Source organism: Pararge aegeria, chromosome 6 (assembly GCF_905163445.1).
Source record: "Pararge aegeria chromosome 6, ilParAegt1.1, whole genome shotgun sequence".
In the NCBI taxonomy this organism is placed as follows: Eukaryota; Metazoa; Arthropoda; class Insecta; order Lepidoptera; family Nymphalidae; genus Pararge; species Pararge aegeria.
Window position 1 is genome coordinate 18967035 of NC_053185.1, and position 26556 is coordinate 18993590.

Consider the following 26556-nt stretch of genomic DNA (forward strand, 5'->3'; position numbering starts at 1 on the left):
TAGTACACCGAATTGTGCAAAATGTCGAGTGGTGGTGTGGAAGTAGGTATTCCATATTTCAATGGAATGTGTTAGGAATGAATGCATAAAACGTTCCATTTTTAGTGTAGTTAATATTCTATGAAATATAATAATAAAGATTTCAGAATTATACCATCCACTAAAGTTAAGAAACGGATCGTTTTTTAACTTAAGTTTAACCGTGCGGCACACAGCGGCAATGTTATGAATAAAAGTGCACATTAATCTAGCGTGCATGTAAGCTAGATTGATTTTATTGACATGCTAATGAGCTGACTGATTTACTAACTTTTATTACAAGTTACCAACACTTCGTCTATTACCTATTTGTATTTAATAAAGCCAGTTGTCAACTTAATTCATATTTAATTATAGGGTTAACAGCTGCCCGATTCACTAATTTTTTCAACAGTAGCTAAGCGGTGGCCATCGAATGCCGACGACGAGTTAACAACCGACCGACGACGATACTTTGTTCGGAACCATCTCTATGCACAAAAAACATTCAGACTTTGTCTATGGTTAGCTCCGTACTTTAAAGTCTACCTTACTCTGTTCTCTGAACTTGACAATTGACATTGACATGTAAAAAATCAAGTTTTCCTCAGTGAATAGTAAATCAACATAAATTTTTATTGATGTTTGGTAAAAATCACATTGTTCTTTATTTATCATGTTATTGTTATGCAGTTAGACCCGCACGTGTTATAAAGGGTGAGGAATGACTAATTATTCATTTTACATTCATATATTTATTCGTAGTTTAGCTCTATCTTGGTTAACGCTTAATACAAATCGTTAGATATCGTTTGTTCAAGTACATAGTGATAAGAGTAGCCTATATAACGGTGGGAAATCGTTGAACGGGCATCGTTACTAGCGCGTATTGCGATGAAACCTTGTTCTCACACCTATAATAGGATCTGTTCCAACTGCTATAGCCGTCAACAATGGGGTGATTTTTTAATCGAATCGTTCTTTGGGAGACTATTTGAGTGTAGAGTATTAAAAATTACACATTAGAATCACATGTGAATAGAAGAAATTCGGGATTTTTGCTTATGATAAATATTTTTATGTCCAAAAATGTGGTACGGTCCAAACTTACAGAGATCTTATAAATATATGGTTTTTGCAAGCAAGATGCCGTCGCTGAGGATTGATCAGAGCGATCTGAAGTGCAAGAATGGCTGCGACTATTTTGGTAATCCACAATGGCAAGGGTATTGTTCGAAATGTCATCGGGAGCAGCTTCAGAGGCAAAGAAGGGCAGGTAATTAACTTATTACTTTTATAATAATAATATCTTAATTTCAAGCATTAAAAGTCTGTTAAACATATAAGTTGTATAATTTAAGTACTTATGAGAGACTAGGAAAAAAACTAAGCTTCATTCATTATCCAGTATGTGCCTGATCCTTCAATGTGTGTTCTATATGCTTTGTTTAATGTGATCTTATCCTGAAAAATGCAAAAATCACTTGCTATCAAACTTGCTATTAACTTTTATTAATTTTTTTTTAAAGCGTCATTAATTAAAGTAGGCCAACCCTCCTAACAAAACACAACAATACCAGTTAGATAACTAATAGTAATAATAAAGCTCTGTATATTTAAAAAAAATTTGGTTAGTGATATTTTTAAATAAATTCTTATGTTAGTGTGAGTATGTTAGTCCTTATGTTAGATGAACCCCATAGGATTGTTGAAAGCCTCCTCAACACCTTTCCACACTTTTCTGTATTGGGCACCTTTTATCCACTCTATCCCAGCAATGTAGATTATATCCTCAGCCCATCTTTTCTTAGATCTGCCCTTGATACTTCTACTGGCTGGTCTGATCCATTTTGTCAGAGATGTGACAAACCCATTCCCATTTCAGTTTAAGGGCATGCTTTGTTTTATTTCTAATTTCTGTATTTTCTACCTTTGAATGAATGAATGAATACACTTTTATTGTACACCACATAAACATAACAAATTATAAGTAAAAAAAATTAACAAAAAGTATACAATTTGGCGGCCTTATCGCTACATACCAATCTCTTCCAGGCAACCAAAGGTGTTAAAAACAGCTCAAGAAGAGAGGTTGGTGGTACATTTAAATAAACATGCATAAACCTATATATACAATTATAATATATACATATAACAAACCGTTCTCCAAGTTCTAGGTTTACCTTTCTAGGTTTTAGCAAATACTTTCTAAGTTTTAAAGCATAACAAATATTATTACTCTTAAATGTTTAGCCATCATGAAGGTTTTTCCCCTAAGAGTTACAACTTAAAATAAATTCATGCTCTAGTATTTGCTCACAAGGTAGAATCCCTCCTAAGAATCGACCTTTGATTAGGATTGTGCAAATCTTTACTAATGGTAAAGAATAAAAATAAAACGAGTTAACAATTTTTAATCTTACCTACTACTACTTAAGGAATCGGGGTAAAAGATATCCTATGTTATCTTCATCCGAATCTGTTCAGCCGTTATTGCGTGATTGAGTAACAAACAACCACACTTTCACATTTACAATATTAGTAAGATTTCAACTGGAGGGTTTGCCTTAATTACCGTATTAGGCAAACGGGTTAGTAAATGCACAGAGAACACTTCTGACTGTTCTTCGTTATAACGCTTAGTCGCCTCGTACGAGACCCGCGAGAAGACGAGGGATGGTGACAATGGCGTGCACAGGGTTGTCGACCAGGGTATGCATAAGGCAGGTGCACGGAAAAATTCCCTTCGAATACGAGTTATATAAAATAAAATTTGGGTAGGCAGTGCTTTAGTGCATGTATGAAATGCACGCCGATGGGTGGTGACAACTGTATTGAATATTGGTCTGCCATCACAACATGTATAGTTTATATAAAGGTATTAATTATAACTACTTCACAACAGACACAATATATTAATCCAGCTTAAGTGGTACATTATTTACGAAAATTATACTGTAATCTGTCTAAGGAAGAACATTGTAATCAGATTTAGGCTGTAAAGCAAATCTATATCATGTATGTACATAAAAAGTGTAGGTATTAGCGAATGTTATCAAAAATACTGATAACCTGTTCTCTTTATTGCATTTACATATTTATTTCAATTTTATAATGTAACTATAAATATTTAGAGTCACTACATGATAAGCTTTGAAACAGTCTTCAACAATGGGCCTGATAAGAAAGCACAGAGTCACTCAACTGAGTAGTATTGGAGAGAGCTATGACCTGGGCGAGATCCAAATAAGTTGATCCAGTAAGGGTTTGGTTTGATGATGGTGAATAAATGCTACTACGAATTGATTTCGAAGAAAAGCAGACACTTTGGATAACGTCATATCAGAATACGTCCACTGCGATTGCAGTTGCTAAAGCTAGGCAGTATGTGACATGGCCGCTGCACCGCTCGCAGACATCGTAGCGCCTACTAAAAGTTGTAGCTAGGTTGTAAAGTAAAAATGCGCGGAGCACATAGCTCATAGAACCAGTTTAAATTTGGGTATACAGAATTTAGAGTATGTTCTACTCCGGACCACGAGGCCAGGTTGAGCTAAAATTAAGACTTATCAACTCAGCCTCATGATCTGCTATTGGGTTTTTTTCAAGACGTCCTTAGCCTGGCATTGGTAAAATGGCGTAAGCTGTTAAAGCCAGAATCTTAGGTAGCTAAATTAAGACAGAATAAGGAAAATCATACAGAGGTCCGACGAAGCCATTTAGTTCGATTGTCCTGTCTAACTATATCTATTGCCACGATGCGGTTTAGACGACGATGTCGGCATTTACTGCGAGATCAAAGTCGCCGAACCACTGTGTCTCGACCTTGATAGACGGCGTACCTGGTGCAGCGCTGAGCGATGTGGTCCTTTAAATAAATAAATAAATATACTATGACAATACACACATCGCCATCTAGCTCCAAAGTAAGCGTAGCTTGTGTTATGGGTACTAAGATTACGGATGAATATTTTTATGAACATATAAATACTTTTAATATAGGTACAGATAAACACAACAGTACAGGTACAAATAAATACTTTTAATATAGGTACGTGGTTGTGGTAATCGAACCTACGGCATTGGACTCAGAAAGCAGGGTCGCTGCCTCAATCGGCCGTTCAATAATAGTTTTCAGTGGGAGTTCCCGGGCACGTTCACAGGCTGGGGGAATATATTAATTTCACTTGTCTGATAACAGACCTCCGTATTTATCAATACAGTTTATTATTTGTTTATTTATTTCATATATTATTCATATATTAATCTTCTTTTAATTTATAAAAATTTTACACCACCTATTTGTTCTCGCTCTTGTTGTCCTAATCCTAAGGCTGCCTGGAAGAGATCGCCTCTAAGCAATAAGGCCGCCTTTTGTATTCTAGTCCAGTCTTTGTGTTTACAATATAATAATAATAATAATTTATTGGATCAAAAAGGTTAGACAGAATATCAATACAACAGTAAAAAGAAAAAGAATAGGATACAACACAAGAAGTAAAACAATTTCACATAAATTGGTAAACATATATAATAATGTTTATAATATAATCAATGGTATTGTTTATAATATATTCAATGGTTAGTGAAATAAAGACGAAATTGCGTTTCTGTGAAAATACAAGAAACAACATTTAAATCCCTAACCAGGTCATTCAAATCAAATCAATTCTTCTTAAAAGTAAACTCTTAAATATCTTTTTAAATGTCACTTATGACTGTAAAAAACGTTGGTGACTTTAAGAGAAAAGAGTTCTTTACACATATTGATATTTGCCTCTTATTATTGATAACCTGTGGACCCCACGCTAGGCGACCTGTATCGTGAGGCCCACATTTGTTTCTCTCTATTTGTCCTTTATTTTCCTAACTGCGTAGTGAGCGGTAGGTTACTACCTTTTCGACAAAGACGTAATTGAGAGAGAGAGAGAGAGAGTTTTAGCATTACGATTCCGCGTAGAAACCGATCAGGGGTATGTGTCTATTATACCTGCCTTACATGTACTACCATCATGTGTTTCTACCATCTTGGACTGCATCATAACTTACGGGCGAAATTGTAGTGCCCTGAAGATGATGATGCGGTCTCCAGAGGTGACATATCTTACCGTCTGAAGTAGACACGCATGCAATCCTGAAGTAGTCAGTCCGTAGTACTGTTACACGCATAATGAAGTGGTTTTCTTTAAGTGCGCACTCTTAACTCGATTGGTACAGAATCATAAGTACATGACTTACACATGGTTGATAACTAATACTCTTTGATGGCCTCTATTGTGCAGTGAAAACCTTCCAATAAGTGAAGGTATGTTAGTATCAGCGTGCTCCCAATGGTACTTGGTTAGCTTTTGTTTAGAAAAAGGTTGCTTGGAAGCATCCGGAACTGCTTTTAAGATTGCTCGCAAGATTGTTAAAATAATTTTTGATTGCAAATTCAAAATTCAAAAATGTTTTATTCATGCAGACCTTATCACAGGCACTTATGAAGCGTTCATACATATAACATATACCACTAATGTTAGGTGATGGTGGTAACTACATTCGTTAAGTTAACGTTACTTAGGCCGGGTTCCCACTATGCCGGACCGGCAGATCTCCCGGTCCGGTAAAATTGCCGGAAGGCCTAGTGGCGGTACAAATTGTATGAAGCTATTCACATGATCCCGAGTCTGGCTTTTTCGCCGAGCCCGGCATTTTTACCGAGCGTTTTGTCACTACAAAATGCCGGCAAAATCACCGGACCGGAATAATGTGAACCAGTTCGACCCGCGTTCCCCGCCCCGCCCCGCCCGTTCTCCCCGCACTTCATTCGGCTCGCATTTTCTGAGTAAAGTAGACGTGTAGCATGAGCGACATACAAATAGAAACTTTAATTACGCTTGTCCAAGAGAGACCTGTTCTGTGGGACAAGACCGAAGATGTCTATAAAGACAAAAACTTAAAGTTAGCAGCATGGCGTGAAGTATGTTTAATACTGAAACCAAACTTCGATGAACTGGAAGAAAAAGAAAGAAAACAGTACGGTGAGTTTTTTAAATATTTTTATTGATAAAAATGCATTCACAAATTTTAATTTATAGCTGCTGCCTGCCACGGAACGGAACCAATATCCGAAACAAAATAATTAGTAAATGCTGTTCGTATAGCATTGGCATTAGGGCCACCTCGAGTCGACCCATTTCGATCCACGGGTCTCGTTTCTTGTTCTTGTCCATTTTCTATATTTTGGTAACTTTCAAAATTTATACCGTCTTTTTCTCTAACAAAATTATGTAAGACTGTACAAGCTTTAATTACTTTAATTGCTGTGTCTACGTTCAGATCTATAGGCCGATGGAGTATTCGCCACTTATTTGCTAGAATACCAAAAGCGCACTCAACGTACCTTCGTGCTCGACTTAATCTATAGTTAAAAATCTTTTTATCATTATTCAAATGTGTACCTCCATATGGACGTAGGAGATTAGGTGTTAAAGCAAAGCCTTCATCGCCAACTAGTATAAACGGTAATTCCTCGTGCATGTTTGTATGAAGTGGTCGAGGCTTTGGTACATTTAAAGTACCATCATTGATTTTTTTCCAAAATATACTATCCTTTAATATAGTGGAATCGCATTCCTTGCCATACGAGCCCACACTGATAAAAATAAATCGGTACTCTGAATCGACAATTGCCATTAATACAAAAGAATAATATTCCTTGTAATTAAAGAACATAGAACCACTCTTGGCTGGCTTCAAAATTCTAATATGTTTGCCATCTACTGCTCCAATACAGTGAGGAAAGTTGGCTTTTCTTTCGAATCTTAAAGCGATGTCCTCCCATTCTCTCTCAGTATCAGGCAGCTTAAGAAAATCTGTCTGTAGGCTTTCCCAAATGACGTTGCTCATTTCTTTTATTATTTTACTTATTGTCGAAACGCCTACTCTGTATGAGTAATGTATTTCTTTGAATGAACATCCTGAAGCTAAATATCTGAAAAAAGTATATTTTGTTACTACATATTACATTATATGTCACCAATAAATAAATTCAATTCTGATATTTTTTTATTTATTTCAGGAAAACTGGTTTCAACTAAATGGAATAATATACGAGATTCATGGCTTAAGACGGTGAAAAAACAAAAAGATGAGTCTAAATCTGGATCTTCGGCCAAAAAGACACGAAATTATTTATATCACGAGCAATTAATGTTTTTGAAAAAGGTCTCCGAACCTCGACCGCCTCATGAGTCGGGTTCAAAAAAAGCAAGAACCGAGACTGAAGTAGGCATGGAATCAGATTTTCGTTCATCTTTAATTAAAGATAAAAGAACAATTGATAATAAAGAAGTAAATGAGAAGATGTCAAAGTTTTTGGATTCCAGAATGAACCCAGAAAAAGAAAACCATCATCTTTCTTTTTTCAAAGGCATTATACCAGTCTTGAACACTTTAACTATCGAAGAGACTTTAGAATTTCAAGCCAGCGTCCTGACAATGTTGCAAAAAATTAAAAGTAGGAATTATGAGAGAGAGAATTACGGACATTGGCGTCATTATAATCAGATGACCGGACCAGATCAGTATACTCGCTCTGGATACTACACACATCCTAATCAACAGGCGACACCTACGCAAGATCAACACTCTGGATACTCTACAACACCTATACCATCAACTTCTTCCCAAATTCCAGTGAATCCAGTTTCGCCAACAGCATCTACTCATTCCATATACTCCCAAGAGTCAGAATATTTAGATTTTGAAGGGTTTTAAATTTGAGTACAAATAAATACTTAAGTGACTAATTTGCATTTTTAATTAATAATTATTTATTGTCAAAAGAACACACACACACACTTTACCTTAAACAAATGGCCAATCTTTGTTCTGGGCAAATACATTCTCTAAAACTTGTATTTCGTACTCTTATGCCTGGTGAAAGTCGTCCCAGTAAATCGTCAAAAGTGGTTGTTGTCATTCGAAAATAATTGAAGAACTTTGATCCGTCACTTCTAAGTTCACCCATCAATGTTTCAAATGTCCCTAGTGTAAATCTTTCCCGTAAAATAGGATGTACCCAATACTTTCTTCTTTTATTTTGCCTTCTGTACCACCACCACCACAACACAACAATTTCGTCGTCCATTGTGGGCACAGGTCCAAATTCAACTGAGGTGCTTTAAATGTGAACACTCTGTCCGGTGTCCGGTTTCCGGCAGATCTGCCGGTCCGGCATAGTGGGAACCCGGGATCTTCGTTAAGACACTGATATTTACATTACCTTTGATTAAATCAACGTTAACTTTACCTAAAGCTAGCAAGCAAACAACGTTAACTAAAGCTAGCTATTCCTGAAAAAGAGCAACAGCTGAGTTTCTTCCCGGCTTGTTCTCGGTAGTGTCTGCCTGCTGAACCGGAGGTAGAGTCACTACAAACAGATAGACTTGACGTCTCAAAAGTGCTTAAAGCCTACTTGAAATAAATGAATTTTAGGTCTGAAACAATTTTTTTCTTTTTGTAGTGGACAGATTAATTTTTGACTCCAATTTTACGGTGGTAAGTGACGATATAGATCAAAAATTCGAATTCTAAATTCAAAATTCATCTATTTCAAGTAGGCCTAATTAATAAGCACTTTTTAAACGTAAATGGAAAAATTCCCCTTCAATACGAGTGATATAAAATAATTTGTGCACCAATGAAGTGAACGCCACTGCCTCTGGGCTACTTATTACTTCCATCTACTGCGATTACCGATCCGTCGGCTAAGCGTGGTGATTATTGCCAAACCCTCACGTTTGGAGTCAGCAGTCGACTGTAATAGGCTTTTCATGAATTGGAAGGAGTCGTTGGACAAAACAGCAGTAGAGTGGAGTGCGGAAAATCCTTTCGACTTAAGTGTTTTACACAATTTTCCAACCCCTGCTTTACCTACTAGACTAATAGACGAAGGAAGACACCCAATGGCTTGGCAGCACGGATTCGGTACCACTGCGCTTTAACGCTGCGCAAGGAAGCCATAAAAAAAAGTAGCCCATATTGCATAGATAAATAATCCATATTGTACTAGCTGTTGCCAGCGACTTCGTCTGCGTTTGTTTTTTGATGTGGCATTAAATTGCTGCTGTCCGCTGAGGAGTTCTGTCGTCTATCTCCAACCACAGTTTGGGCACACAATTAAACACATATACCTGTATAGTACAAAAATAATTATTTAAATCGGTTCTAATTTGTCGGAGTTATGATGTTAAATCGTCAAACACTCATCCCCTCTCCCAAAGGAACCGAGCTTAATGACGGGATAAAAAGTATCCTATATTACTTCTAACACTTCCAAGAATCTATATATATCATATTTACATTCTCCGTGGAAAAATACATGGTCATACCAATTTTTATGACAATCGGTTGAACGGGGCGGAAGTCGATACTTGACAGCGCCGCCTGGTGGGGAGTTACATCAATGGACATAGCATGTTCGTTTTCTCCGTGGAAAAATACATGGTCATACCAATTTTTATGACAATCGGTTGAACGGGGCGGAAGTCGATACTTGACAGCGCCGCCTGGTGGGGAGTTACATCAATGGACATAGCATGTTCGTTTTCTCCGTGGAAAAATACATGGTCATACCAATTTTTATGACAATCGGTTGAACGGGGCGGAAGTCGATACTTGACAGCGCCGCCTGGTGGGGAGTTACATCAATGGGCATAGCATATAAACCTTCTCCGTGAAAAAATACATAAGCATACCAATTTTCATAATGATCGGTCAAATAGTTTCTGAGTTTATCGATGACATATATACAAACATCCTCTTTTATATATATAGATATATAATCTTCTTGAGCTGTTTTTAACGCCTTTGGTCGCCTGGAAGAGATCGCTATGTAGCGATAAGGCCGCCAAATTGTATACTTTTTGTTCAGTTTTTATTTATAATTTTACTATATGTTTATGTGGTGTACAATAAAAGTGTATTCATTCATTCATTCATTCATAATCTTAAGTAAAATGCACTAAAATGTCAGCACTTGAGAGACAACTTTTCACGGATTCGGTGTTATTTATTGCCGAAATCGACGTACTTTTTAATGCAATATCTTCTATTGCAGCATAATTGAACTTAACCTACATACGTATTTAACGTAAACAAATTAATAGTTATTGATGTATTTGATAAATTGCTGTGACATAATGCGATTAAAACGTTAGATAGGCCTCAAGGACCGCCATGGCTTGCTATCGGTGCGATCGAATCTCCTAATCGGATGTTATTATTTTTTATCTAATTGACATGTTACGGATGCTCTAAACCGCTCCGATTTTGAAAAACTCCTTTAGGTATTTACTGGTATTTACGGGGCGTCCATAAATTACAGGTTTTTTTTTAATATTCTGTCCCTTCCTCCTCCCCTGGTGAGATGTCGTATGATTTTATTCAACCACTCCCCCATCCCCCAATCTCATGTGAGACTTTTCAAAATTTGGTTTTCTTACGAAAACGCGTTGCGTGCTTTTATTAACGACTAGTTAGGACTAGTAATCAATATTGCTGAGAGTTTAATTATAAGTGTAATAAAACTTGCAAATTGCGTGATTTTTGCCAAGACGTAAAAATCTTACGTTTTCTCTCCAACGTAAGATTAGAAGAGATTTGACTCGACCTCCTCCCCCCCTAAAACATCTTACCTATTTTATGAACGCCCCCTTACGCAAAATCGTTTTATCAATAGTCTATAACAGTCCACTTTTGGACTAAAGGCCTCACCCAACGGGAGGGTTTGCTCATAATCAACACGCTGGCCAGACGGATTGGTGATCGCAGTAAATGTTAGTGGACACAGAGAACGCTGTTGCTAAGGAAATATAACAGAGAACTCCTCTGTTATATTTCCTTAGTCGCCTCGTACGACACCCGCGGGCCAGCCAGCACACCTAGCTGAAGAAGCAAGTAAAACGAATTTTTAAGATTCCAAATTGGTTCACAGAAAAGGCCTCGTCAGCGACGTTACCCCAACCGGAGCAGAAGAAGCCAGAAAGGGGACTCAGGCTCGCTTCCCAGTCGTTCTCCAAGTTCGAGGAAAAGCGGCTACGGCAGAGCGAGACTTTGAAGAAGGCTCTGAAGTTTAGCGTCTTCAAGAAGAGTAGCACAGGTGATGTCATATCGCAATTTTATAAAGTGCACACCAGCTGTTTTTTCAGCACTTTTTTTTTCTGTAATTTTGGGTATATAACTTTTTACTTACATACGTAAAACATAGTATACAATGTATATCGGAATTACGAAAAACTGTCGAAGGGTGCATAAGTATATTTCATAAAGAGTCAGAGTAAAACATTAAATCAAAAAAAAAAGCATATTTATTTTTCCATACAAAATAATTCAGAAAAAATGACAGAGGACAACTTACGACAACCCTGTTGAAGACAAAGGGCCGACACGTGATTAGTACCGCAATGCGACGCGTACCTAATAAAGTAACAAGTGTCACTTGATTTTACTTTTGCATTTTATGTTAGGGCTGTATCAAAGTAATCAACTTTGAGTAAAAACTAAGATCCAAAAAGGGTATGTAAAGTAAAAACTAAGGGTTTACTCAAAAACTGTTAGCCTTTCGGTTTCGCACATAAGTCTCAGATCAGTAAATAATGTACCCCAATAGCCTCTGAAGTATTATTTCGATTTTCATTTACACATTGTACAGTATTATATTTGTTATAATATTTGAAATTTTGTGTTGAAAGAAATCCCAGTGCGAGTCTGGAGTTAGGATACTCGTGGAGTCAACCCGCGTGCCTCGGAGAGCACGTGTAGACATTGGTCCCGGTTATTATCAATAAACATCTATCTTCAATCCATTGTGTCCATCAATGGGACGTCGTTACGCTTTTCTCCTTATTTTAAAAACAATCCTGAGGAAGGTTTGGTCGTAAAAACCAAAATGACAAGTCTGTTTTTAAGTTTGGGATGATTCTGCCGACTGTAATAGTCAGCTAGTATAATATCAGAATCATCATATCAACCCATTACCGGGCCACTACAGGGCGCGGTTCTCCTCCGAAAATGAGTAGGGTTTACGCCTGCTGGCCCCACTTCACACGCCTTTGACAACGTTATGGAGAACTCTCAGGCGTGCAGGTTTCCTCACGATGTTTTCCTTCACCGTGGAAGCTAGTAATATTTTAACTACTTTAAACACACGTAACTTAGGAAAGTTAAACGTGCGTGTTGGGATTCGAAGTCGGCTCCCCAAAAGTGAAGCCGAAGTTCTAACCAATTCGAGTGGTACAAAATAAGTGAATATGCAGTTTTATGAATTGAAAATAAATAAAAATCGCACTTTATACAATAAATATTCTTTATTCATTATACATTAATCATATAATATTTGATAAATACTATATTTTAGCGATTGTTTGTTACTGCCATCATGCCTATTAGGGGCTATATAGATTTAATTTTTGTCTCCTGCTTAACGTAAGCATATAGGTAGGTAGGTAGGCCCTGCTGATAGGTAACATTGTTGTCAATTCAGATGAACAAGAGCACACGCCGGAGCGCAAACCGCCCGAGTTCAAAATACCCGGTATGGTGAACGAGGGCATGAAGCGCGAGTTCCGGGTTCGGTTCCCGTCGCTACCCGCGCAGGTGGACCGCGACTCACGCGTATTCGTCCACAACTTCATCATGGACGTGATCAAGTGCTCTAACGTTATGGCGGTGGACGAGTTGTCCGAAAGAGTGCAGAGACACTATCAGGTTAGACAATCATCTTAACTTTTTTCCCCACTTCTAGTTAGTCCACCACTGACATCTAACTTAGTCGACATGCGATGATGCAATCTAAAGGAGTCCCACGGCCCGTGTTATCACAGGCCAGGCCGGACCGTGCGAAGCCTGTGGATGCCTGTGCGGCTGATTACGTTTCACGCCGTGCCCGTTCCCAACGTGTGTGTCAGCTTGTACCGGCCTGTCGTTACTCCCAGTCTTTTTTCTTTTTTAACTCTGTGATACCTATAGTTTCTTCTTAAATTAGTTTTTATTCGTAACCACGCATCATGGACATCGTTCTTGTTTTTATGCTGTGAAGACGAGCTATTTCATAGCGCTGGTTCGTTTTCGTAGAGAGTTGAAAACTCGAATATTAAATAGTTCGTCCAGTCCATCATGTGCGTGTACGCGCACGCGCTGCCGCAGGTAAAATGAATGAGTTAGAACCGACTCAGACGCGCCCGCACGGGCCACGGCAGGCACCGTCGCGCCGCGCCGTATGGTGCTAACTAGCTGCGGTATACATATTCCACCGGACTAAACAAAAGAATATTGGATAGAAGCAGGCGTTACTTCGCGGAATTCCATGATATATTATGAAAATTAAGCTTTATCTACTGATCTACTATTCGTCTTACTACTGGACTACTATCTCTCTTTGACTGATGGAATTTGAAGTAGATTCATTGTATTTTTTCTTTTAACATGTGTTAAAATCTACTTATATTTATTATGTTTGTTATATATTTATATATATTATGTATATTTTATATTTATGTATTGTGTATATTTATATATTACGGATATTTATTTAAAATATATATGTATTTGTATCTTTACATTTTGGTAGTTATATATCAACACGCTTGACACTATCCCGTTCTCTTGCTGTAAGTCCTATCTACAAAGGCTGCCTGTAAGAGATTGCTGGCAGCAATAAGGCCGCCTTTGCATGTCTACATTGTGTACTGTATACTCCTTCCTGTTTCTTTTCCTGTATGTTATACGTGCAATAAAGTGTTTCTTCTTCTTAATTTATACTCCAAACCAAACAGACCTCCGGCAATGTAGCGAATCTGTAATGTAATTGTTGACAATTATTTTATTAATTTATGTCCTGAGAATGCTCTGGACGGTTTCGGAGCGAAACGTACGTAGAGGGTACACTGCCGAAGATTTTTTTGGTGTGTAATAAAATAATTGAAGAAATTATAAATAACACCATGCAGATTCTTTTGCTGTTCGCGGAGTATAGCAAACTGAGCTTAATTTTCATAATATATCATGGAATTCCGCAAAGTAACGCCTGATTCTATCCAATTCCAATATTATATTCCAATATTCCAATTCTTTCGTCTAGTCTGGTGGAATATGTAGATATAATTATAAATAACACCATACGGATTCTGCTGATTTTCGCGGAGTACAGCAAGTTATTGAAATTGAATTTTCTCTCGTCAGCACTTCATGAAGTACATGGATACGTCGCCGCACTTCGCGAACACGGAGTCAGAAACGAAGGAACTCCTTATTGACTTTGTTGAGAAGCACGCCATGACTTACTTACACGAGTAAGTTTTTACTATCATTACCCGGCATTATGTAGCGTTATAGTATTTAGTTTATTATTATTATATGTATTATAATATACTATATACTACGACAAGACACACATCGCCATCTAGCCCCAAAGTAAGCGTAGCTTGTGTTATGGGTACTAAGATAGCTGATGAATATTATTATGAATATAATACACATGAATACTTATAATATACAGATAAACACCCAGACACTGAAAAACATTCATGTTCATCACACAAGCATTTTCTAGTTGTGGGAATCGAACCCACGGCCTTGGACTCAGAAAGCAGGGTCGCTGCCCACTGCGTCAATCGGCTGTCAAATTATATAGCAATTATATGAGTATTATTAGAATTTAAAAAACATGTAGTTTAGTTTGTAAATTTTTCCATGCACGCACGAACCCGTTCCTTATAAGAACTACTTTCGCCAAAGGTTGTCTGGCAGTGATCGCTTTAGCGATAAGACCGCCTTTGCACACCTAAAGTAGTTTTTTTATTATTTGTTAATTTGTTTCTCTTTGTATTTTGTTTTTGTGTGGGCAATAAAGAATTTAATAATAATAATACGCTAAAATCACAGTGACAAAATACGTAGGTTACACTGTAGAGTAAACATACTTAATCGAGCACTCGATTAAGTATGTTTATGTGCTCGACTAATACAGCACTCGATTAAGTATGTTTCAAATAACGCAAATTTCAGTTTCCATATACTTACCCGAATTGTGCCCCTAATTTGAAGCTCAACTTCAAATTAGGGGGGCCGAGTTCGAATCCCAGCATGAACCTCTAACTTTTTAAGTTTTGTGCGTTTTAAGTGATTAAAATATCACTTGCTTCAACGGTGTAGGAAAACATCGTGAGGAAACCAACATGCCTGAGAGTTCCACATAATGTTCTTAAAGGTGTGTGGAGTCCACCAATCTGCACCGGGCCAGCGTAGTGGACTACGGCCTTAACCCCTTCTCTATGTGGGAGGAGACCCGCAGTTAGTAGTCTGTAGTTGACCGGTTATGGGTTTATTTGATGATGTTAAAGATTATACTTACCCAACTAAAAATAAATTAGTCAAACATAAATATATGGATTGAAATCACGTGTTCCTGCCCGTAAGTGTGTTGGAAAATATTGATTTTGGTTTCTACGTAAACTAAGATCATAATCTTTTAGGTGGGCCATAGTAATCCATATATAATAAAATTTGTTAAATAAATAAATAATCCGTAACTCATCTGACATCGAATGAAATACAGCGGGTTGTCACTGCGTATTTATGTCAACTTTTTAAAGCTATTTCTCTATTCTCAGAGAAAAGAAAAAAAATTGTAGAATAAAAGTTTTTCAAATTGTGGTTGGTCTATGCTCCAAAACTGTCTCTTCTGTGAGAGACGGGGCCTGTGCCCTGCAGTTGGACGTTAATAGGCGGCGCATGATGATGAAGATGAATTCAGCATAAAGGGCTCATTGTTACTTTTACCTAGTCTGCCGGGCGTGGTGTTCTCGCCGGGCGGCACTGAAGACGAACGTCTCGACAGAGCCATGTCCGAGCGAATACAACAGCTTAGCTGGGTTGGGAAGAGACACCTGGAGTGCAAGCTCGACCGCGCCAACATTGCTGGCTGCCAACCGCTGTACAAGGCTATTAGTGGTGAGTATAGCCATGTTTCACTTAGCCGGTATATAGTGAGTTTACTTTGTATACTCATTGAAAGTACCGGCACTCACCAAAGCGCAGACCGCATACCGTTGGTGTTACGGGGAGATGACTCCTCCACACTGCACCTTTTCTGTTGCAAAATCTGCACCTTTTCTGTTGTCTACGCAAATGGTATAGCTCTGGCAAAGCCCTTTGGGACGTGGGAGGTTAATAAATCTGGCGACCTTCCTGGCGCAACGGTGAAAGAACGGTATAAAATGTGTATGAAGAAATCGTTCCCATTTAAAATTTGCAATAAAAACTGTCCGCCAATGCATATGGGTTATCTATCTTATCTTTTAAGGTTGACTTACTATAATATAACATTATTTCTATAATTTAATTCCATTCGTAAAATAATGCATTATTTGCTGTAGGTGTTTTTAAAAACATTCATTCTTATCAAAATTAATACGTTATTCATCACAAGTATTTAATTTTGAACTAAATTGCTCCTGACATACTTCGATTACAAATAATATCTTATAAGATAGTTTTAAAATAGTTAAAGTTGTAGTTGATCATTGCGTGAAGTAAATTAACAAATAAGTGTATAAAATAGCTTAATTACCCATACCATAGTATATAGAGTACTTCTTCGTTGTCCCTGTTTGTTTGCGTCTCCCTGTTTTTCTAAACTATTTTTTTTTACCGTTAAATTGTAGATGTGGCCTAAGATGGGACGCGCTTGTCTAGAAGATGCGTATTCATTCTTGTTTTAAACCAAGGTTGTAAGAATTAGGTAACACAGAACTCGGAAGGGTATTTCAAACCCCAGCCATGCCAAGAAAAGAAGATGCACAAAAAATCGCTTCGTGCCAGTTTTTGTGTTATTAACGATATAGGGATGGAAACCCGCCCGCAGTTAAAAAAACAAATTCTAAATGTAGTGAATTAACTAACCGCCTGTTCAAGAAACACTACCAAAGTGGAGTGGTTTGCTTCAATATTAGTCATGTATGTTCTTAATTACGTGCTCGATGAATGCTGGTGAAGCCGCGGGGCATAGCCGGCATTATATATATACATATATGAAATATTATATATACATATTTTTGCAATAACCCGTTTCTTCGTCTTTCAAAATTTAAAATGTTGTATTCATGTGGACCTTATCACATGCACTTATGAAGCGTTCATACATTTAACATGTTGCACTAATGTTAATGATGGTGATAACTGCATTCGTTAACTTAAAACTGAAGCTAGGAGAGCTTTCCTAACTTCGAAGGTTGTCTGGTAGAGATAGCTTAAGCGTTAAGACCGCCTTTGCACGCCCCATTTTCTATTATGTTTCTTCTGTATTATATGTGTTTACTTTGTGTAATGTGTGTGCGCAATAAAATATTCTAACAAACAAATGTAATGATTTCTTTAATTTCGTAATTATTTTGTAAACATCAATATAGTGTTTTGACTTAAAACGGATATAATTTTAGTATTTTTGTATAATTTTGGTTAAGTCAGTTAACCGCCAATTCCCAGCTCTCTTCCGATTGGTCAACGTGAGTTGGCGCGGCGGTGGGATTGCTGGGAAAGTCGTAAACGGGGGGAAAGAAAAAGATACTGTGTTACTTTGATACTGTGTTTCCAGCCACGTATACTTTGAGTACCTTCAAGGCTAGAGTGAATAGGCTTTTTCTAGGCAAGCGTGCTACAACCTAGACCTCATCATTGCTTTCTAACGGGCATGATTGTCCTAAAGCACTGGCCTAACGTTATTAAAAAAAAAAAAAAAAAGATAGGGGATTCTGAGAGTGGTTTGGCGGAGGAAGGTTGTCCGATGTATATAAGTGTTTAGAGTAATTTAGTAATACACAATAATGAAATAATAAAGTAACTACTTTGTTCGTGAGCTGGTTTAATTTCATCATATCAGCATGTAATACTGACGCGTGCTCGTGCAGAGCTGCTGGCAATGGACGGCGCGCCGTCGCCGGGCGGAAAGTTGTCGCGCGTGCGTCGCGCGTGTCGCCACGTGCTTGCGCTGTGCGGCGCGCCCGCATCCGCCGACGACCTGCTGCCCGCGCTCATATTCACCGTGAGTGTTGCACTGATTGGAAGCGGCGGTAGCGCAGTGGTTAGAACTTGGACTTAACTTAGAGGGGGGGGGGGGGGGGGGGGGGGGTCCGAATCCCAGTACGCGTACCTCTAAGTTTTAAGCAATTCAAATATCAATATATTACTTGCTCCAACGGTGAAGGAAGCCGGAGATCGCATACGGTTCCCTTGGCAGGGAAGCCGAAGCGCTAATCTTTTACCGCGGAATATCCAAAAAAGAAGCTTGCACGTTTAGTCATTCGGATGATCGCTAAGTTCACCGATGGATATTGAATTCAAACATGCTTCAATTTGTATTAATAGAGTTGCCATTTCTTCAAATGAAAGAGTAGACTTTCCTACGACTTTGATCAGGTGAATTTTCACTGATTTGTCAGCGAATTCCCAAAGACCACCAAAATTGGGGGCTCTAGGCGGAATAAAGTGCCAAGTAATACGGAATGTTAAAAATTATACAAATCTATGTAAAACAATCCTTATAAATGAGAAAGTGTGTGTGTGTTTGTGTGCGTGCGTGCGTGTGTGCGTGCTCGCGTGCGTGTGCGTGTGTGAGCAACCAATAAACTTGATTTTTGGCCTAAAACAGTTTCTATAGAGTGCACTCACTATGAGAGGGAAAAGTGAGTTACTTATATACCTCAGATTCGTCCGATGGGATGCGACGCGACCGGAAAGAGATCAGGCGCCGGACCAGCTAAACGTGCTTTCTGACGCACGGGACGATTTTTGGCAGAGAGTTAGTTGTAGTGGACTTTAAGTAATAGGTCCAGTTTTACCCTTTGAGTACGGAACCCCTTAAAAAAACAGGACTTATTACAGTTTTTTCACAAAGGTCATTGTCCAGGTGCTGAAAGCGAACCCGCCGCGTCTCGTCAGCAACATAAACTTCGTGACCCGCTTCTGCAACGCACAGCGCCTCATGACCGGAGAGGGGGGTTACTACTTCACCAATCTGGTATGTATTAATACCACGGAATTACCGGAGAATTAGGAACATACAGAACCCTCATTGAGCCATTATTGAATGCAGTGCATTGTGTCCAAAAACAAAGAAACGTCCCGCGCACTTCTCTTCTCACACCCGCGGAATGTTTCTAGCTTAGAAACTTTTCCCGTTTTATGTTAAACTTTTAGAACAATAGAGGTAAAATAATAACTGTCAACTGCTAAATGGTATGAAGTGATTAAACGTTTGTTTGAGAAACCATACTAAAGTGGAGTGGTTTTTGATGATCCACTGTTAGTCATGTACGCGGTTTTCTGTAGGTGTGTTCTTCAATTCTGTAGCGTCCAACAGCTAGTTATTTTCAATAATATTTAGAGTTAAAGTTAGCTTATAACGGTCTTTGTGTCGTGCCGCCTTGGCCCGTGCCTCAAAAGGACGTCAAAAGGACGCCGTGTGCGGCGTACATCCGCAGGGGAATTTGGCATTTTATATCGAAGTGCCATGCCATAGTGAAAGGTTCTGGTTGTTGGCTTTGGCAGAAAATGTTTTCTCGTATTTGATGTAGTACCAGTGGCGTGCATAGCCCTTGGACCCAGGGTATGCACAAGGTGTTCAGCACAAACATAAAGTAAAATTTATATTTTAGATATGTCGGTTTATATTCAAATTACTTTACGAAAGTTATATTTTTGATTGATTTAATACTATCGTCTATCTACTGCTAATTGAATAAAAGTACATACCCTGATTTACGTCACAAAATTATGACACACCATTCGGCAGCATTTTCTAAGCACACTGAAGATGATAATATTTTTTTCCAACATGTTTTTAGCGTCTTGATGAAAATTATTAATATCACAATATCCTTTATCATTTCAAACTTTACGTATATTGGACAATAAAACAAAAGGAAAGCAAAATAATCGATTGGTGTGTACAAAGCCGCTTAGTCAAGAATACCTAGTTTTCGTAAAATTTATTATTACACATACGTTTTACTTTATCACCTATTTTTGTGGATATTTGTAACATTGGTACACACCTTCCTTTGCGAATGATTTCTAATTTTACGATAAAGGGATAGAAATTAAAGTTGTCTCTAAGTACTTTTTCCAGGCACACTGAACCCAAACAAAGACCGCACGAATATGCTTTCATTATAAAATGAATGAATAAACTATAAAATAACGTTAACACATTAAACTATCACTACTCAAACTTTTATAAGTTGCTGAATTTATGCACGTTAACCTTTTTTTTATCACCAACGCCATAGAGCATTGTTCGAAGGTAAACAATAATGGCGATTGAATATGCTAATGATAATATTGCAATCGAAATTAGTCAAAATATGTCTTTAATTTTTTTGTAAGTAAGGGTACGAACGCTATTTTATTTTGATATGTCAACAATAAATATAAACAATAATTATTGTTAACTTTCTCACTTTCCAATAATTCCTGGAATACTTTTCATAAAAAAATCAAACACGTAATTGATTATCCACTTCCGTAAGCAGTGCTTATAGACACCTATACATAGAGAATTTATGAATGAAACTGTTCACACAAGACCGATGCTAATCTTGTAAGTACAAGCGCACGATTATAACATTACACGACACACACTACTAACTTGCACGCACACATCTAGCAGAACGATTCTTTCTTTGGGCGTGCTTATTTTATTTGATATTTCTATGCAACAGTAGATGGCGTCATATGTCGAGTGATTCATAATAATTGATTTACCCTGCAATCGATAACATGAGATTTAAATGATAATATAGGTATTTTTACGTGTTTTAAAAGGTAAATGTTTAGCATTTACGGTTAAAAATTAAAATACGAAGTAGAAAATTTTATTTTATAAGCTATACCTACGCCTCGCGCGCGCTGGTTGCGCTGTCGCCTGTCTAGCGACAATTGACCTAGAAGTTTGGCCGCTCATTACTAGATGGCGCTTTCATATATTTTTTACTCAGTGTTTTTTAATTACAAAACTTTAATGGTCCTATCTGAAGGTTCTTTAAGACCCTGAGGGTAGGGTATGCACTGCTTATTTGCATATATGCAATGCACGCCACTGTGTAGTACCTACGTCGAACAGATGTTATACTGCTTATAGATTTTTTTGTATGGTTTCAGAACATTATGACGTTGCATCGATATAAATAGGTTATAAACACAATAAACCCAACATCTCGCGTGATGTAAAATAGTGACCATGACTGTCGTTTATCTACTCATATTTTTCATTTAAATTTCCCTTCAACCGATATTTGTTATTTTTATTCGTATTTATTATAATACCATAAAAAAAATTTAAAAACAATTTATTTAAAAAACAAGTTCTCACAAAAAAGCAAAATTTACAATAAAAAAGTTAAAAGCATAAATATAAAATGACAAATTCTCCTGCCGGTGTACCGACACTATGAAATTGAACCGACTACTGTTGATCGGATAGATTAACATGGTCGATGTTCGTCGACAAAACAAACTACAGAACTTTTATATTAGTTTTTAACTACACTTGGAGGAATTATCAAGTTTTATAAATTTGAAATGCATATAATTTTTTTTTCGGAACCGACAGGATGCGCTTTCCCAAATAACCTACAGCTCGCCTACCGTCGATGCCGATTAGTATATGACTTTTACATCAGTCTTATAGCGACTGTAGCGCCATCTACTTTCTCACGATCGAATAAGTTGAAGTAGATGGAAAATGCACCCAGAAAACTATCTTTCTATTATAGTGTTGCGCAGTATCGTTCATCGAGAACTTAACAGCTGAGTCTCTGAATATGGACAAGAAGGAGTTCGACTGCTACATGGCAATGCCGGCATCTATCGGCGGCAGTACGTGGGTAAGTGACTTCATCCAGATTATAAATGAATGAATCGATATACTAGTAAAATATGGCACATATACGTTTGGCACCTCTAGCGAAGTGCCAAACGTATTAATAAAACTAAAATTATTAATACGTTTGGCACTTCGCTAGAGGGTGACTCGTTATTATTTTATTTATTATATTCCTTATATAAGTCACTATTTCTGTTTAAATTTTTTATTGTTACTTGTGTGTAATTTTATATTTATATTTATCCGCGGCAACTCACTCACATATATATATATATCAATCATATTTAGTAATATATAATATATATATATATATTTTATTGTACTTGTACTGTATTAGAGGTAGTTAAATTCTTTCATTTAAATACTTGTATTAAATTAAGTTATCGTACATACTGAAATTATGTGGCATTAGTAACCGAAGGCCATAAGTAACCTAATCTATATTTTTTTTTTACAATACACACACGGCCTAGGACTCAGAAACTGACGTGCATAGAGGGTATGCAAATGGTATGTAGATGATATAAAATGAAGAAAATCTCCAGTAAGAGTTATAAAAAACCTAAGGATAGGCTTTCTAAGAGGTTTAAAAAGCCTATCCTTAAGTATTTACAACTCGTACTGGAGATTTTCTTCACTTATCGCCATCTGCATACGTTGTGCACACCCTCTATGCACGCCACTGCTCAGAAAGCAGGGTCGCTGCCCACTGCGCCAGTCGGCCGTCAACAATATCAATTTAATAACTAAAATACATATAATTTTGTTGGTAGTCCTAATGAAAATAAATAACTAAATGAATATACTTTTATTGTACACCACATTTAAAATAATAAGTAAATAAATATGCCACGTGTCTACACCAGGCCGCAGCGTTATCTCTGTGCGGTGCGGTGCGCGAGGCGGATGAGCAAAAGTTGCAGGCTGAAAAGCTCATGGAGGAAGTCAAGACCTTGAGGGCTCAAGCGCACCAGCTGGCGGCAAATGCTGAAACGTTTGAGGTAATTGTTGCAGTGCGAATTCATTACACTCTGTAGGAAACTGTGACAAACGTTTATTATTAGGATTATTTCAGACGTTTTTTTACTGAAATAAAACATAGCCTCTCTATCTAGAAGTAATCTTGATAAAAAAAAGCTTTCTATTGATAAAAATGTTTAAAATCTGTCTGGTCATTTTGGAGATGCAAACTAACAAAAAATATTACTTCTTTATAATATTATAAGTATAGGGAAAACTTATAATTAAGAACTGAACATATTTTGTTTACAGAAAGAAATAGCCAACAAGGTTCAAGATGTATTGGCGAAAACACCACTAGAAATAAAACCACGGCGAATACCTCCAAGGCTCGCGTCGTTAAGAAACTCTACCACCCCTCTCATTGACCTAGAACTTGAACCAACCGTGCCAACGCAACAAGACGCGTCGCAGTTTCAAAACTTGGAAATAAATATTGTTAATCCAATACAGAAACAGGATATAAATGATATTAATCCAATTCCAGATAACCTTATGCCGGATAAAAATCCAGCGACACAGATACCGGAAATTGCAGAAAATACTAGAGTCTCTCAACTTGAAGTATCAGAAAAAAATCCAGTCCCACTAACTCAAGAACTGGATAAAACGACAATTCCACAGATCGAAATTCCAACAGTAAGTAGAGTTCCAGAAATCGAAATCGCAGGTATAAGTAGAGTTCCAGACGTCGAATCAGCAGAAATTAGTAGTGTCCCAGATATAGAAATTATTGCATCCAAACAAGTTCAAGGACCAGTGATGGTGACCATCGGTCAGATGGATAGTGATGAAATTCTAGATTTCCACACCATGGAGAAATCATCACCGAGATCACCACACAAAATGCCCTGGGAACTCAAACGCACTGGCTCCTTTGAAGTACTAACTCCTTCACCTCTTGGCTTCACTCCGTTTGATTCTAGATCCATTGACGAACTGATGACACCTGATGAATTTGGTTCGGAGAACTTAGCTCCCGGACTAAGTAATATCAACTATGATATTGACTTATCCGACTTCAGCGGTGACAACAGCTTGGCAGATGACCCACCAAAGCCAAAAGACCCTTTCTCCCCGGACGGTTTGAAAAAAGATCCAATTTTCGACCCATTCAGTCCTCAAACGAGTCAACATTTAGCTGAACTTGAGAAATTTGATGAGTTTAGTTTAGTCACTGCTAATAAGGATGAAATGTTAGAGGCTTTTGAGGTGCTTCATAGACAATTTGATTCTGAGGATCAGGGGAGAGATCCGTTCAGTCCAGACCAAAAGGAGCGAAAGTCTATATTAGACGACAGCGGATCACCGACCGGCGCTTGTCTTTTACCATCGCCCTTGTTACCACAGACTAGTAAACAGTAAGATATCGACCTTACTACCACAGACTAGTAAACAGCAAGTTATACAAGCGTTACGAACGTATAAAATAGAAAAGAAAAAAAATAACTTCAAAATTCTTGTTTGATGTTACAAACAGTTTCAATAAAGTTCATATGTTGAAAGAAAGAGTTCGGACTTTATCGAATGGCATTGTAAATTTGATGTGGCGTGTTGACTTTTGATAACACTTCTTTAATTGTTTACGTGTCTTACTAAAAAATTATCATTATCAATACGTACACTTGTAAAAAAAAAATATATAGCGCTAATTTAACATTAAAAATAAAACAAAATTTAATTTATACTGATTAAATGTCAAATTAAAAACTCTGTGCAATTTTACTTGAAAGTTCTGTCAATAATAGCGCTGTATGGTAGAAGTTCGGGCGAATTTCAACTTTAAAATGAGCTATGCAACGTGTAAATGAAAACCGAAATAATACTTCACAGGTACATTATGTACTGTCTCTGTGACTTATCTGTGAAACCGAAACCATTGCCAAAGTTTTTACTAAAAGAAGAACAGATACAATCCTAACATCACATGCATAGTTAAAACCAGGTGACACTTGTCACTTTATTAGGTACGCGTTGCGTAGCGTAGGTACTATCCACGTGTCGGTATTTTATCTTCAATAGGGTTGTCATAAGTGTACACTGTGAATGTATTATATTAGTTTGTATGGAAAAAAAATATGCTCCTTTTGATTACATATTTTGCAGGGTGATTCCTAATGAAATATACTTATGCACACTTCAACAATATTTCTTAATTCATTTGCACGTTGTGTAAGTTCCGGTTTACGACGTCATTGTTACTTTTAAAAACCATGATTATATGTTTAAGTGCAAATCTTCTACTAAGCACACACAACAAATTTTAGATCAGAACGTGTGGAATGCATATAATGCACGATGCCTATTTAAAAATAAAATCGAGCGATAGAACTTTAAAATAACTCGGTCAAAAAAAAAACAAGCAACGCTTACCAAAGTTACAGAAACGGCTAATGAGGATTTTATTAAAAAAAAAAAGTAAAAGTGCGACACTATACGCTTGTATACGTCTGTGTTTAGTAAAAAAAAAAGTGAGTCTAATATACCCATAACAATATTTACTAGATAATATCTCGTATAAAGAACTCTGCGATCAAGGATACATTATTATTTTTTTTTAATTCCAACAGATTGCAATAAATTGGGGGCTTTTAAATAATTTTCTCATTATTGATTCAAAACTTTATTAATACAACTTTTAATTATTATACTTTTTTTGTTGTTTCTTTGAAGAAGTGAGCTATAACTAAAGTATTAATAAATTATTTATCAAAATGTTTGTTTTGTTGTTTTTGTAAGTATTTTCAGTAACGTAAACCAAAAATCTCTATCGCACTCTTTCAAGAAAACAGTTTTAACTCAAAAAGCATGTTTTACTGAAAAATATTTTTATTTATATATCAGAAAATAAAATGTTACAAAACTATGCTTTCGTGAAAATGCTATTAAAAACGAAGCACCGTCATCATCATCGTCATCCTATCAACCGATAGACGTCCACTGCTGGACAAAGGTCTTTTGTTGGAAGTTCCACGGTTCTATGCCGCTTGGATCCAGCGGCTACCTGCGACGCGCTTAATGTCGTCTCGCCACCTCGATGGGGGTCGACCACGCTGCGCTTACCAGTTCGGGGCTGCCATTCCCGCACCTTGGGACACCAACGTCCATCCTATCTCCGAACTATGTGCCCGGCCCATTGCCATTTCAGTTTCGCGACTCGTTGAGCTATTTCGGTAACTCCGGTTCTTCCACGAATCTCCACATTTTTTATTCGATCGCGTAGAGATACTCCGAGCATAGCTCTCTCCATCGCCCGCTGATTGACTCTGAGCCTTCTTATGAGGCCCATAGTTATCAACCATTTTTCAGAGCCATAGGTCATCACTGGCAACACGTACTGTTCGAAGACTTTTGTCTTCAGGTACTGAGGGATTTCTGACGAAAAGATGTCACGAAGTTTCCCGAACGCTGCCCATCCGAGTTGGATTCGGCGTTTCAACTCCTTCTCGTAATTGGACCTACCTAACTGGATCGTGTGTCCTAGGTTAAGTAATCCCAAAATGCAAAGGTCAGCGAAATAATTTTTATTATTCAATTCAAAACTCACGGCGTTCTATTAGATCTTTTTTCTTGTTTTGTTCGTGTCCTCGTGA

At 37.5% G+C, this 26556-nt stretch overlaps 3 protein-coding genes across 3 annotated transcripts; 2 read left to right on the forward strand and 1 right to left on the reverse strand.

Moving 5' to 3' along the window:
- Positions 1-603: 603 nt before the first annotated feature.
- On the forward strand, positions 604-24859 carry LOC120624335 (rab5 GDP/GTP exchange factor). The gene is made up of 11 exons (XM_039890802.1): positions 604-735; positions 1165-1294; positions 11000-11164; positions 12548-12771; positions 14245-14354; positions 15848-16014; positions 17970-18103; positions 18968-19078; positions 21834-21944; positions 22810-22944; positions 23216-24859. The coding sequence occupies exons 2-11, from the start codon at positions 1165-1167 to the stop codon at positions 24326-24328; spliced, it is 2400 nt and encodes a 799-aa protein (XP_039746736.1). The 5' UTR covers positions 604-735; the 3' UTR covers positions 24329-24859.
- LOC120624338 lies at positions 5580-7811 on the forward strand. Its single transcript, XM_039890804.1, has 2 exons — positions 5580-6041; positions 7082-7811. Exons 1-2 carry the CDS (start codon positions 5864-5866, stop codon positions 7777-7779), a joined length of 876 nt encoding a protein of 291 aa, XP_039746738.1. The 5' UTR covers positions 5580-5863; the 3' UTR covers positions 7780-7811.
- LOC120624337 (protein ALP1-like) lies at positions 6043-8249 on the reverse strand. The gene is made up of 2 exons (XM_039890803.1): positions 7869-8249; positions 6043-6994 (listed from the first exon to the last, which is right to left on the reverse strand). The coding sequence occupies exons 1-2, from the start codon at positions 8150-8152 to the stop codon at positions 6088-6090; spliced, it is 1191 nt and encodes a 396-aa protein (XP_039746737.1). The 5' UTR covers positions 8153-8249; the 3' UTR covers positions 6043-6087.
- Positions 24860-26556: the final 1697 nt, after the last annotated feature.